Source organism: Oncorhynchus mykiss, chromosome 28, assembly GCF_013265735.2.
Source record: "Oncorhynchus mykiss isolate Arlee chromosome 28, USDA_OmykA_1.1, whole genome shotgun sequence".
In the NCBI taxonomy this organism is placed as follows: Eukaryota; Metazoa; Chordata; class Actinopteri; order Salmoniformes; family Salmonidae; genus Oncorhynchus; species Oncorhynchus mykiss.
The window spans coordinates 32,684,955-32,697,600 of NC_048592.1; the positions used below are offsets into that span (position 1 = coordinate 32,684,955).

At 46.7% G+C, this 12,646-nt stretch overlaps 1 protein-coding gene across 1 annotated transcript; it reads left to right on the forward strand.

Annotated features, from left to right (window-relative positions):
* The first annotated feature begins 581 nt into the window (after positions 1-581).
* On the forward strand, positions 582-5,545 carry LOC110509009 (trithorax group protein osa). Its single transcript, XM_021589943.2, has 7 exons — positions 582-960; positions 1,190-1,363; positions 1,484-1,602; positions 1,682-1,847; positions 1,965-2,080; positions 2,173-5,367; positions 5,457-5,545. The coding sequence occupies exons 1-7, from the start codon at positions 597-599 to the stop codon at positions 5,484-5,486; spliced, it is 4,164 nt and encodes a 1,387-aa protein (XP_021445618.2). The 5' UTR covers positions 582-596; the 3' UTR covers positions 5,487-5,545.
* Positions 5,546-12,646: the final 7,101 nt, after the last annotated feature.

The window sequence follows — 12,646 nt, forward strand, 5'->3', positions numbered from 1 at the left end:
GCACAGTCGATAGAAGGTCGAGGGTTCGAGACCTGCTCCCTGCTGTTTCATTACATTATATACAATCTTTTTCCATAAAAGTCTTTTCCACCGCAATATCTCGCATAATTAAATGTACAGACAAAAATATCCCATCATGTCTAGCGTATTTTTGTTTTGTCGACATTTGGAAAGTTTACCGACATATTTGCTGTTCCCATCAGGCCGGCAACATGCACTTTAATCGCATGAAAAGGTTGGATGGAAACCTGGTTATAGATGGAAAATATTCTAAGTGTACACGTCAATCAACCAAATACGACTAATTGATCACAGCTGCATATCATCACAGTTGCGTTCAATTTGGACGCAATGTTCAGATAGAAATGTAGGCAGTAATGTAGAATATACATATGTCTCTCATGTAGAATACGGAATCATGTCAGCTCAGAACAAGACATTTCTGTCTGCATCGTTCTGAATGTCGCACCCTCGTGAAGGTGACGTGGGTCATTTGATTAGAGACACCTGTGAGTGGGAGGTCTGAAGTCTAATTGGTCGGTAATCATATTCAGCCTCTGGCCGCAGTGAGTGAAGGAAACTCTTTCAGCACACTGATGTGGTGGTCTTGTGTGTTTGTGAAACGCGATTTTAGTCCGATGGCATGGAAGGCAAAAGGGGAGCGTCTCTCTTTAGTATGTTTAGGGCTAGTTGTCGTAGTATTGAACTCCTTTGGTCAGTGCGCTGCAGTAACACAAACAAGATCGTCAAAATCCTCCATTGTCCTGGGACCCCATTTGAAGGGGAATCTTAACAATGGTGAAGAGGAGCAGTCTACAGGTGCTGTGCGATTTGGAAGGCTTATACTTGGACGTAATGTCAAACCAAGAAATGCGAGTTTTTCTACTGATGAACATACTGTCTCCAAAGTCCGATCCTCCAATGGTTCACTGGATGATGCTGACTACCAGTCTGACATGGGTATGTATCTCTAACTTGCTTTTTATTATGCTAATTGTTTCCGTTTGTAGGAATGTTTGACTTAATTAACAACAATTAGTTGCACCTTCCAGTGTAAATGGAAGTATTTGGTCCGAACAATGCTGTTGGACTCTTAGTCCTGTGAATGGCTTTAGGTTGTAGGGCAATACTATGTTAAGAATGGACTACCATTGGTGTAGTTAAAAACAAGTGTTCTTCTACTTTAAAGGTTGGGAACCTAAGCAGCTGGGAGGACATGTTTATGGCACAATTAGGCCAAGTAGTCCAGTGGTGGAAAGTCTCTTGCAGATGGAACCAAGTGTTGAGTGTGTTGGCGACTCCATGAAACTAAAGGTCCATGACACAGGCTCTACACCAGGTTCTCTCTTTTCTGTGGACCGAGGCAAGTATCCAGCTGTTATCCTGATATTTAAGTAATTTGAAAGCTGTACAAGTTAGATGTCATTTGTTGTGTTTACTGGGTAACACATTTCCTTTCTCTTGCTGTTACAATGTTTTGCAGGAAATCAGTCTCCCCTGCCTCTGTCACAGTTGCCCACAAACTGTGGTCATTCCATCAGCACCACTCACCAGGATTGGATTTTCATTGCAATCTATAATGGCTGTTATGTCACACTGGAGGTTGGAAGTCATTCAAATTGTTCCTGTTTTATTGTGAATTTAACACTTTCCAAGATTAACTTTAAATTTAATCTTGCAGGATGGTAATTATGTTCTGCCTTTGCGTTGGTGGGGATTACCAATTAAAATGTCCTGCCCTGCCAAAAAACCCTTTAAGCCCAACCCTCCTACTGTTTCCTGCTACCCTGAGGGCATGGTGGTGAAAATTGAAGGGGGCACCTCTGCCAAGGATCTCAGGGTCAAGTGTAAGTCATTTACATAAGTCTCAATCCTTGTGCATTCTCTCAAGAGGAACACGTGCAAGTTGGATAAGTACATTTGTGACTGTATGCTTTAATTTCGACTCTATTCCACTCTTCCAGTCAAAGGACACTGGCAGCCGTTGATGAGCGTTTCGCCCCATTGTGGCTACAGTGTGGTAGCTCATCTAGAAGCTGTGACCATTTCTGCTCATTATGAACCCTGTGTGGAACCTAAGGTCTGAATTGTCAGTTGTGTTAATATTGTCCTTGCTGGTTTTGAAGGACATGGGTCAATGATTTGATTCAAATGTTAATTTCTTTATTGCAGGATGGGATGTTCACCCTTGAACTTGCTGGCGAGGGGGAGGTTAAAGTGTCCTGTCCTAGTCCTGTTGACCAGTCTTTCCCTCGCCCCAATTACCCCCAAACCCCTGTGTTTCCGGTTCCTCCCACCATTGCGCTTCAACCAAGTCCAATGTTTCCTCCTCAGCCTACTTCACCCCCTAAACCCCAGGCTCCACTGCATCCTTACTACACAAAGCCTGCTGAGAAGCCAAAACCTGCTACTCTACCTCCTGGTAACCCTCAGTATTACTTTTCCTTCTACCCTCTGCCTGCAACTCCTCCCCCTGCTACCAAAGTTCCTCAGGGCCATGAACAACATCCTGACTACCGACATCCCAAGCCTGTAACTAGCTCTCCACCTAATGACCCCCAGCCTCCTTGGTATTCCGAGTCCTTCTACCCTCGACCAGCCAAGCCTGTAACTAGCTCTCTACCTAATGACCCCCAGCCTCCTTGGTATTCCGAGTCCTTCTACCCTCGACCAGCCAAGCCTGTAACTAGCTCTCCACCTAAAGACCTCCAGCCTCCTTGGTATTCAGAGTCCTTCTACCCTCGGCCAGCTGAGTCAGTTACTCGTATGCCTGGCGAACTTCCCCCTGCAACAGAAGCTCCAAATGACAAGGTGTACTATCCTTACGACCGATATCCTTATGACCCTCAGCCAGCCAAGCCTGTAACTCATCCTCCTGTGACTCAAAGGCCTGCTACTGAAAAGCCAACATCTCCACTGCATCCTTACTACACAGAACCTGCTACGCATCCTCCTGTGAACACTCAGTATTACTTTTCATTCTACCCTCTGCCTGCAACTCCTCCCCCTGCTACCAAAGTTCCTCAGGGCCATGAACATCCTGACTACCGACATCCCAAACCTATAACTGGTTCTCCCCCTGAAGACTACCAAATTCCTTGGGATTCCTTTGACCCTCAACCATTTAAGCCTGCTACGTATCCTGTGACTCCAAAGCCTACACCTGCCATGCTTCCCCCTGCTACTGAAAAGCCAACAGCTCCACTGCGTCCTTATTACCCAAAACCTGATACTCTGCCTCCTGGGAACCCTCAGTATTACTTTTCATTCTACCCTCTGCCTGCTAAGCCTGTAACTCCTCCCCCTCAAGTGTCTACTCCTGCTACCAAAGCTCCTCAGGGCCATGTGCAGCATCCTTACTACCCACATCCTCTCTATCCACCACATCCCAAGCCTGTAACTGGCTCTCCCCCTAAAGACCCCCAAATTCCTTGGAATTCCTTTGACCCTCAACCATTTAAGCCTGCTACGTATCCTGTGACTCCAAAGCCTACACCTGCCATGCTTCCCCCTGCTACTGAAAAGCCAACAGCTCCACTGAATCCCTACTACCCACATCACTACCAACAGTTCTACCCTGAGCCAGCTAAGCCCATTACAATCCCACTTAGGCCTGCAACTCAAACACCAGAACAAACGCCACTTGTAGTCCACACATGGATACCTGCTCCTCAACAACCTAGTCATCCAAGAACTACTCAAGCACCTCCAACTGTGTCTCCTAGTTCACCTCAGCCAGGTGACTCTTATCCACCACATCCTGGGTATTGTCCTGCAGTCTGCCCTACTGGTTTCTTGACCTGCTGCCCCATGCCCATATCTTTCCATCAACACCACCACAACCATTTTGGCCCTGTAACATCCAAGGATAGTGGTATCATTCCTGCTTACCCTTTCAAACATACATCTGACCTGTTCAATTATGCTTCAGTTTCTGGACCTACCCAAGCCACTACAACCCCACAACCTATAACGGTTCAGACCGTTGCCCCCACTAAAATGGCCTTGACTGGTTTCCATGACTACTGGAGTCAGCATGGAATGAGGTTTTCGGCTTCGTATGCCCAAGCACCTAGTGATGCCAACAAGCCCTCAGAACCCCAACGTCCAAAGCAATCACATTTTCAGCCTTACAACCCACAGCCGCCAATGCGCCCATATTTTGAAGCACCTGCCAGTGACTCCAACAAACCTATGGCACAGCAACAACCAATTCAGCCATATCTGCCCCATAACCTACAGCGGCTTATGCATGCATATCCTCTGCCATACAACCCACAAGGTCCAGTACAGCCACATGGCCAAGCACCTGTTTATTCTAACAAGCCCTTGGAACTTGAGCGACCTGCCAGTGATCCAAGTAAACCATCTGAACCTCAATCGCTGTCTAGTGACCTCAACAAGCCCTTAAAACCCCAACCTTCAAAGTGGCCACATTATCCTTTCAGACCTCCAATGTGGTATGACCCTGACATGTTCTACGCATCCAAGCCTCTGCTGCAACCACACCACCAAACCCAACTGTCTGAATCTGCAATGCAGATGCATAGCACACTTGAACAACTGAGTCCTCCAGAACATCCGCTTCAGCCTCCAAGACCAGTCAAGGAACTGGGTGGCTCCCTTCCCATTAATTCGAAGGGTATCTCTAGCCTTCAGCAACGAAACCCCTCAGGCCATCAAATGCCTACCCATTACGGCTCATTGCCAATATATTATGCTGGTGCCAAACCATCCTACCCCCAGAAACCTGCAGCCAAGCCTTCTGGTAAACCCTCCAGACCTGAATTTCCAGAGTCATTTGAACACTATTGGAAGCCCATTGTGCCACTAGGGCCTAACGAAGGGTTCCATGTCTCTTACCCGGCCCAGTCCGCAGGAGGTTCTTACCCGGCCCAGTCCGCAGGAGGTTCTTACCCGGCCCAGTCCGCAGGAGGTTCTTACCCGGCCCAGTCCGCAGGAGGTTCTTACCCGGCCCAGTCCGCAGGAGGTTCTTACCCGGCCCAGTCCGCAGGAGGTTCTTACCCGGCCCAGTCCGCAGGAGGTTCTTACCCGGCCCAGTCCGCAGGAGGTTCTTACCCGGCCCAGTCCGCAGGAGGTTCTTACCCGGCCCAGTCCGCAGGAGGTTCTTACCCGGCCCAGTCCGCAGGAGGTTCTTACCCGGCCCAGTCCGCAGGAGGTTCTTACCCGGCCCAGTCCGCAGGAGGTTCTTACCCGGCCCAGTCCGCAGGAGGTTCTTACCCGGCCCAGTCCGCAGGAGGTTCTTACCCGGCCCAGTCCGCAGGAGGTTCTTACCCGGCCCAGTCCGCAGGAGGTTCTTACCCGGCCCAGTCCGCAGGAGGTTCTTACCATTTAGTTAGCGGCCGGGTAAGTCATTTTGTCCTTCAGTCAACTACGGAGAAACGTTTTAAGTCTTTAATTGAACAGTGGACTTAACATGCATTTGTCTTTTTCAGGATGCTCGACCCTTCTCATCCTTCAGTTAATGGTGTTGATGCCGACCCAGAAGCGGTCATGTTTTCCCAATAAAGTAATTAACTGACAATTGCGCCACATTGTTTCCCTTAATTGCATGTTAAATTGAGGTGTTTTAAGAAATGTTTTAGCCAGGTGTGATTAACACTTGTCTTGTAAACCAGAAGGCACAATTTCCACACCACTTTTTTCCCAGTCAATGTCACCCACAAACTTAAATTCTAAAACTGATCCTAGTTTAGTAACAATATCAGACCATGGCTCCGGAAGCTATTTCAGATTACTGCCAGTGTTTCAGCAATGTTCTTCCACTCAAATATGGTGAAAGCCTCCCATCTAGTGCTCAAATTGAATAATAGTTAAGCTTTTCATGTGACTGGGTTCAATTGGTTGCATGCTACTGATCTCAACTGAGTTTATTTGCTATTGAATGTGAACCATTACTCACAGTGCGTCAACTTCTATCCTGCCACTTTGAAGTCTACTGCATTTTGCTAGCATCCCACTCAGACTGCACATGCATTTGGTGGCAAAACATTGTCACCCATTATCCTCAATGTAATCACTCATTTGCGCATGTCTAGAGTGAACTACAAATCTTTTCTGCAGTTAAGAAATACTGAGGGATTTTTTTTATTTAACACTGCAACAATTGAATTAGTTGTTCACGAGGAGTTGTGTATGGGGTTGTTGTGGCTTGTTCACTATTGGGTTACAATACGACCTCAGCCAACAAATACTGTTGACCTGGTTGTCTACCATATTCTCTGAACAGTGCTAGAAAGTACAATCCTAAAAAGAGGCAGCACGGCTTGAGTCCCTTATCAAAGCAACTTACGACTTAGTAGTTGGTCGGGGTTAGATGGTGTCTAACAGGTGTAACTGATTCCCCCTGTAGCTCAGCTGGTAGCGCATGGTGTTGCCGGGACAGTGGGTTTGATTCCTGGCATCACTTATATAAACTGTATCCACGCATGACAGTCGTTGGCTAAAAACGGGTTTCTGTGCCAATGCACCACAAGCAATTAACAAAACAGACTTTGGGCCCTCCAAAATCATGGTTTGGGTTTTCAAAACACTGTCCATCTCAACAAACAAAATACATCTCACGCTACCTTGTATGCTTACCCAGAATTGAAGGCATGGCTTGACAATCTGTCATTAAACTTAATGTCTTGTAATGTCTTCCATTCATCAATTGGCTGGTGCACTTAGGATTGATTGCTAAAGTCAGGGACTTATTTCTGATTCCTATTTTTATACATCAATATATACAATTAGTATAAAGTATTTTGGGGGGGTATCTGTACTTTATTAGTATATTTGACTTTCCTAAAGAACACAATTTAACTCCATACTGTTTCCCTGACACCCAAAATTACTCATTTCGAATGCTTAGCAAGACAGGAAACTGGTCCAATTCACACTTATCAAGAGGTCATCCTTACCTGATCAGGCGGATTATCTAAACACATGCTTCATTTGTAAATTGTCAGTTTTTGGGGTGTGCCACTAGCTACCCGTAAATTAAAACAAACAAGATTGTGCCGTCTGGCTTGCTTAATATAAGGATTTTTGATACTTTTGATACTTAGTGCCTTTGGATAGTATGCAGATTATTACTTTCATCACATTCCCAGTGGGTCAGAAGTTCACATACACTCAATTAGTATTTGGTAGCATTGCCTTTAAATTTAACTTGGGTCAAAAGTTTTAGGTAGCCTTCCACAAGCTTCTCACTAAGTTGGGTGAATTTTGGCAAATTCCTTCTGACAGAGCTGGTGTAACTGAGTCAGGTTTGTAGGCCTTCTTGCTCGCACACGCTTTTTCAGTTTTGCCCACAAATGTTCTATAGGATTGAGGTCAGGGCTTTATGATGGCCACTCCAATACCTGGACTTTTGTCCTTAAACCATTTTGCCACGACTTTGGAAGTATGCTTGGGGTTGTCCATTTGGAAGACCCATTTGCGACCAAGCTTTAACTTCCTGACTGATGTCTTGAGATGTTGCTTCAATATATCCACGTCATTTTCCTATCTAATGATGCCATCTTTTTGTGAAGTGCACCAGTCTCTCCTGCGGCAAAGCACCCCCACAACATGATGCTTCCACCCCTGTGCTTCACGGTTGGGATGGTGTTCTTTGGCTTGCAAGCCTCCCCCATTTTCCTCCAAACATAACGATGGTCATTATGGCCGAACAGTTCTATTTGTGTTTAATCAGACCAGAGGACATTTCTCCAAAAAGTACAAGCTTTGTCCCCATGTGCAGTTGCAAACCGTGGTCTGGCTTTTTTATGGTCGTTTTGGAGCCGTGGCTTCTTCCTTGCTGAGTGGCCTTCATGGTTATGTCAATATAGGACTTGTTTTTTCGTTTTTTGGGGATATACATACTTTAATTGTAACTTTTTTTGGAATTAAAATGATATATATATATATATATATATATACACTGCTCAAAAAAATAAAGGGAACACTTAAACAACACAATGTAACTCCAAGTCAATCACACTTCTGTGAAATCAAACTGTCCACTTAGGAAGCAATACTGATTGACAATTTTCACATGCTGTTGTGCAAATGGAATAGACAACAGGTGGAAATTATAGGCAATTAGCAAGACACCCCCAATAAAGGAGTGGTTCTGCAGGTGGTGGCCACAGACCACTTCTCAGTTCCTATGCTTCCTGGCTGATGTTTTGGTCACTTTTGAATGCTGGCGGTGCTTTCACTCTAGTGGTAGCATGAGACGGAGTCTACAACCCACACAAGTGGCTCAGGTAGTGCAGCTCATCCAGGATGGCACATCAATGCGAGCTGTGGCAAGAAGGTTTGCTGTGTCTGTCAGCGTAGTGTCCAGAGCATGGAGGCGCTACCAGGAGACAGGCCAGTACATCAGGAGACGTGGAGGAGGCCGTAGGAGGGCAACAACCCAGCAGCAGGACCGCTACCTCCGCCTTTGTGCAAGGAGGAGCAGGAGAAGCACTGCCAGAGCCCTGCAAAATGACCTCCAGCAGGCCACAAATGTGCATGTGTCTGCTCAAGCGGTCAGAAACAGACTCCATGAGGGTGGGTTGTGCTTACAGCCCAACACCGTGCAGGACGTTTGGCATTTGCCAAAGAACACCAAGATTGGCAAATTCGCCACTGGCGCCCTGTGCTCTTCACAGATGAAAGCAGGTTCACATTGAGCACACGTGACAGATGTGACAGTCTGGAGACGCCGTGGAGAACGTTCTGCTGCCTGCAACATCCTCCAGCATGACCGGTTTGGCGGTGGGTCAGTCATGGTGTGGGGTGGCATTTCTTTGGGGAGCCTCACAGCCCTCCATGTGCTCGCCAGAGGTAGCCTGACTGCCATTAGGTACCGAGATGAGATCTTCAGACCCCTTGTGAGACCATATGCTGGTGCGGTTGGCCCTGGGTTCCTCCTAATGCAAGACAATGCTAGACTTCATGTGGCTGGAGTGTGTCAGCAGTTCCTGCAAGAGGAAGGCATTGATGCTATGGACTGGCCCGCCCGTTCCCCAGACCTGAATCCAATTGAGCACATCTGGGACATCATGTCTCGCTCCATCCACCAACAACATTGCACCACAGACTGTCCAGGAGATGGCGAGGTCTGGGAGGAGATCCCTCAGGAGACCATCCGCCACCTCATCAGGAGCGTGCCCAGGCGTTGTAGGGAGGTCATACAGGCACGTGGAGGCCACACACACTACTGAGCCTAATTTTGACTTGTTTTAAGGACATTACATCAAAGTTGGATCAGCCTGTAGTGTGGTAAAGTTGGATCAGCCTGTAGTGTGGTTTTCCACTTTAATTTTGAGTGTGACTCCAAATCCAGACCTCCATGGGTTGATAAATTTGATACTAAATGTATCATGGCACTGTATGGATAGGCCTGTAGGCTTAGCTGTCCACTGTATGGATAGACCTGTAGGCTTATCACTGTATGGATAGGTCTGTAGGCTTAGCTGTCCACTGTATGGATAAGCCTGTAGGCGTAGCTGTCCACTGTATGGATAGGCCTGTAGGCTTAGCTGTCCACTGTATGGATAGGCCTGTAGGCTTAGCTGTCCGCTGTATGGATAGGCCTGTAGGCTTAGCTGTCCACTGTATGGCTAGGCCTGTAGGCTTAGCTGTCCACTGTATGGATAGACCTGTAGGCTTAGCTGTCCACTGTATGGATAGGCCTGTAGGCTTAGCTGTCCACTGTATGGATAGGCCTGTAGGCTTAGCTGTCCACTGTATGGATAGACCTGTAGGCTTAGCTGTCCACTGTATGGATAGGCCTGTAGGCTTAGCTGTCCACTGTATGGATAGGCCTGTAGGCTTAGCTGTCCACTGTATGGATAGGCCTGTAGGCTTAGCTGTCCACTGTATGATATTCATATTCTAATATATACACTGCATTCAGAAAATATTCAGACCCCTTGACTTTTTCCACTTTTTGTTACATTACACCCTTATTCTAAAATTGATTAAAACATTTTTTTCCCCTCATCAATCTACACACAATACCCCATAATAACAAAGCAAAAACAGGTTTTTAGACATTTTTGCAAATGGATTAAATATGAACTTAAATATCACATTTACATAAGTATTCAGCCCCTTTACTCAGTACTTTGTTGAAGCACCTTTGGCAGCGATTACAGCCTCAAGTCTTCTTGGGTATGATGCTAGTAGCTTGGCACACCTGTATTTGGGGAGTTTCTCCCATTCTTCTCTGCATATGTTGGCACCACAAACTGATGCTGGCACTAAGACCGCACTCATTGAGCTGTATACGGCCATAAGTAAATAGTAAAACGCTCACCCCAAGGGGGCGCTCCTAGTGGCCGGGGACTTTAATGCAGGAAAACCTAAATCCGTTTTACCTAATTTCTACCAGCATGTTAAATGTGCAACCAAAAACTCAAGACCACCTTTACTCCACACAAAGAGACGTGTACAAAGCTCTCCCTCGCCCTCCATTTGGCAAATCTGTCCATAATATTATCCTCCTGATTCCTGCTTACATACAGAAACTGAAGCAGGAAGCACCAGTGACTCGGTCAATAAGAAAGTGGTCATATGAAGCAGATGCTAAGCTACAAGACTGTTTTGCTAGCACAGACTGGAATATGTTCCGAGATTCTTCCGATGGCATTGAGGAGTACATCACATCAGTCATTGGCTTCATCAATAAGTGCATCGATAACGTCGTCCCCACAGTACATACCCCAACCAGAAGCCATGGATTACAGGCAACATCCGCACCGAGTATAAAGGGTAGTGCTGCCGCTTTCAAGGAGCGGGACTCTAACCCGGAAGCTTATAAGAAATCCCACTATGCCCTCCGACGAAGCATCAAACAGGCAAAGCGTCAATACAGGACTAAGATTGAATCGTACTACACCGGCGTTGGATGTGGCAGGGCTTGAAAACTATTACAAACTACAAAGGGAAGCACAGCTGCGAGCTTCCCAGTGACACAAGCCTACCAGACAAGCTAAATTACTTCTATGCTTACTTCGAGGCAAGTAAAACTGAAGCATGCATGAGAGAATCAGCTGTTCCGGATGACTGTGATCATGCTCACAGTAACCCATGTGAGTATTTAGTAAAACAATTCTAATAATTTTACATTTATTTAACTCTGGTATAAGCACTTTAAACAGGTCAACATTCACAAGGCCACAGGGCTAGACAGACTACCAGGACGTGTAATCCGAGCATGCGCTGACCAACTGCCAAGTGTCTTCACTGACATTTTTAACCTATCCCTGTCTGAGTCTGTAATACCAACATGTTTCAGGCAGACCACCATAGTCCCTGTGCCCAAGAACACTAAGGTAACCTGCCTAAATAACTACCGACCTGTAGCACTCACGTCCGTAGCCATGAAGTGCTTTGAAAGGCTGGTCATGGCTCACATCAACACCATTATCCCAGAAACCCAGACCCACTCAATTTGCATACCGCCCCAACAGATCCGCAGATTATGCAATCTCTATTGCACTCCACACTGCACTTTCACACCTGGACAAAAGGAACACCTATGTAAGAGAGTTCAACACCATAGTGCCCTCAAAGCTCATCACTAAGCTAAGGACCCTGGGACTAAACACCTCCCTCTGCAACTGGATCCTGGACTTCCTGACGGGCCACCCCCAGGTGGTAAGGGTAGGTAACAACACATCCGCCACGCTAATCCTCAACACAGGGGCCACTCAGGGATGCGTGCTCAGTCCCCTCCTGTACTCCCTGTTCACTCATGACTGCATGGCCAGGCACAACTCCAACACCATCATTAAGTTTGCTGATGACACGACAGTGGTGGGCCTGATCACAGAATACGACCAGACATCCTATAAGGAGGAGGTCAGAGATCTGGCCTTGTGGTGCCAGGACAACAACCTCTCTCTCAACGTGATCAAGACAAAGGAGATGATTGTGGACTACAGGAAAAGGAGGACTGAGCACGCCCCCATTCTCATCGACAGGGCTGTAGTGGAGCAGGTTGAGAGCTTCAGGTTTCTTGTTGTCCACATCACCAACAAACCAACATGGTCCAAGCATACCAGACAGTCGTCTGACTGAAAAAGATTTGGCATGGATCCTCAGATCCTCAAAAGGTTCTACAGCTGCACCATCGAGAACATCCTGACTGGTTGCATCACTGCCTGGTATGGCAACTGCTCGGCCTCCGTCCGCAAGGCACTACAGAGGGTAGAGCGTACTGCCCAGTACATCACTGGGGCCAAGCTTCCTGCAATACAGGACCTCTACACCAGGCGGTGTCAGAGGAAGGCCCTAAAATAGTCAAAGACTCCAGCCACCCTAGTCATAGACTGTTCTCTCTGCTACCGCACGGCAAGTGGTACCGGAGCGCCAAAGTCTAGGTCCAAGAGGCTTCTAAACAGCTTCTACCCCCAAGCCATAAGACTCCTGAACATCTAATCAATTGGCTACCCAGACTATTCACATTGACCCCCTCTCTTTTACGCTGCTTCTTCTCTGTTTATTATCTATGCATAGTAACTTTAATAACTCTACCTACATGTACATATTACCTCAATTACCTCGACTAACCGTTGCTCCCGCACATTGACTGTATCGGTACGCCCTGTATATAGCCTCACTATTGTTATTTTACTGCTGCTCTTGAATTATTTGTTACTTT

What these genes read in the sequence shown, in the direction of transcription:
- LOC110509009 (XM_021589943.2), top strand. Translation starts at nt 597, where the DNA reads ATGTGGTGGTCTTGTGTGTTTGTGAAACGCGATTTTAGTCCGATGGCA. An exon ending in TGACTACCAGTCTGACATGG is followed by an intron (nt 961 to 1,189) that starts GTATGTATCTCT and finishes TCTACTTTAAAG; the next exon opens with GTTGGGAACCTAAGCAGCTG. An exon ending in ACCATTTAGTTAGCGGCCGG is followed by an intron (nt 5,368 to 5,456) that starts GTAAGTCATTTT and finishes TGTCTTTTTCAG; the next exon opens with GATGCTCGACCCTTCTCATC.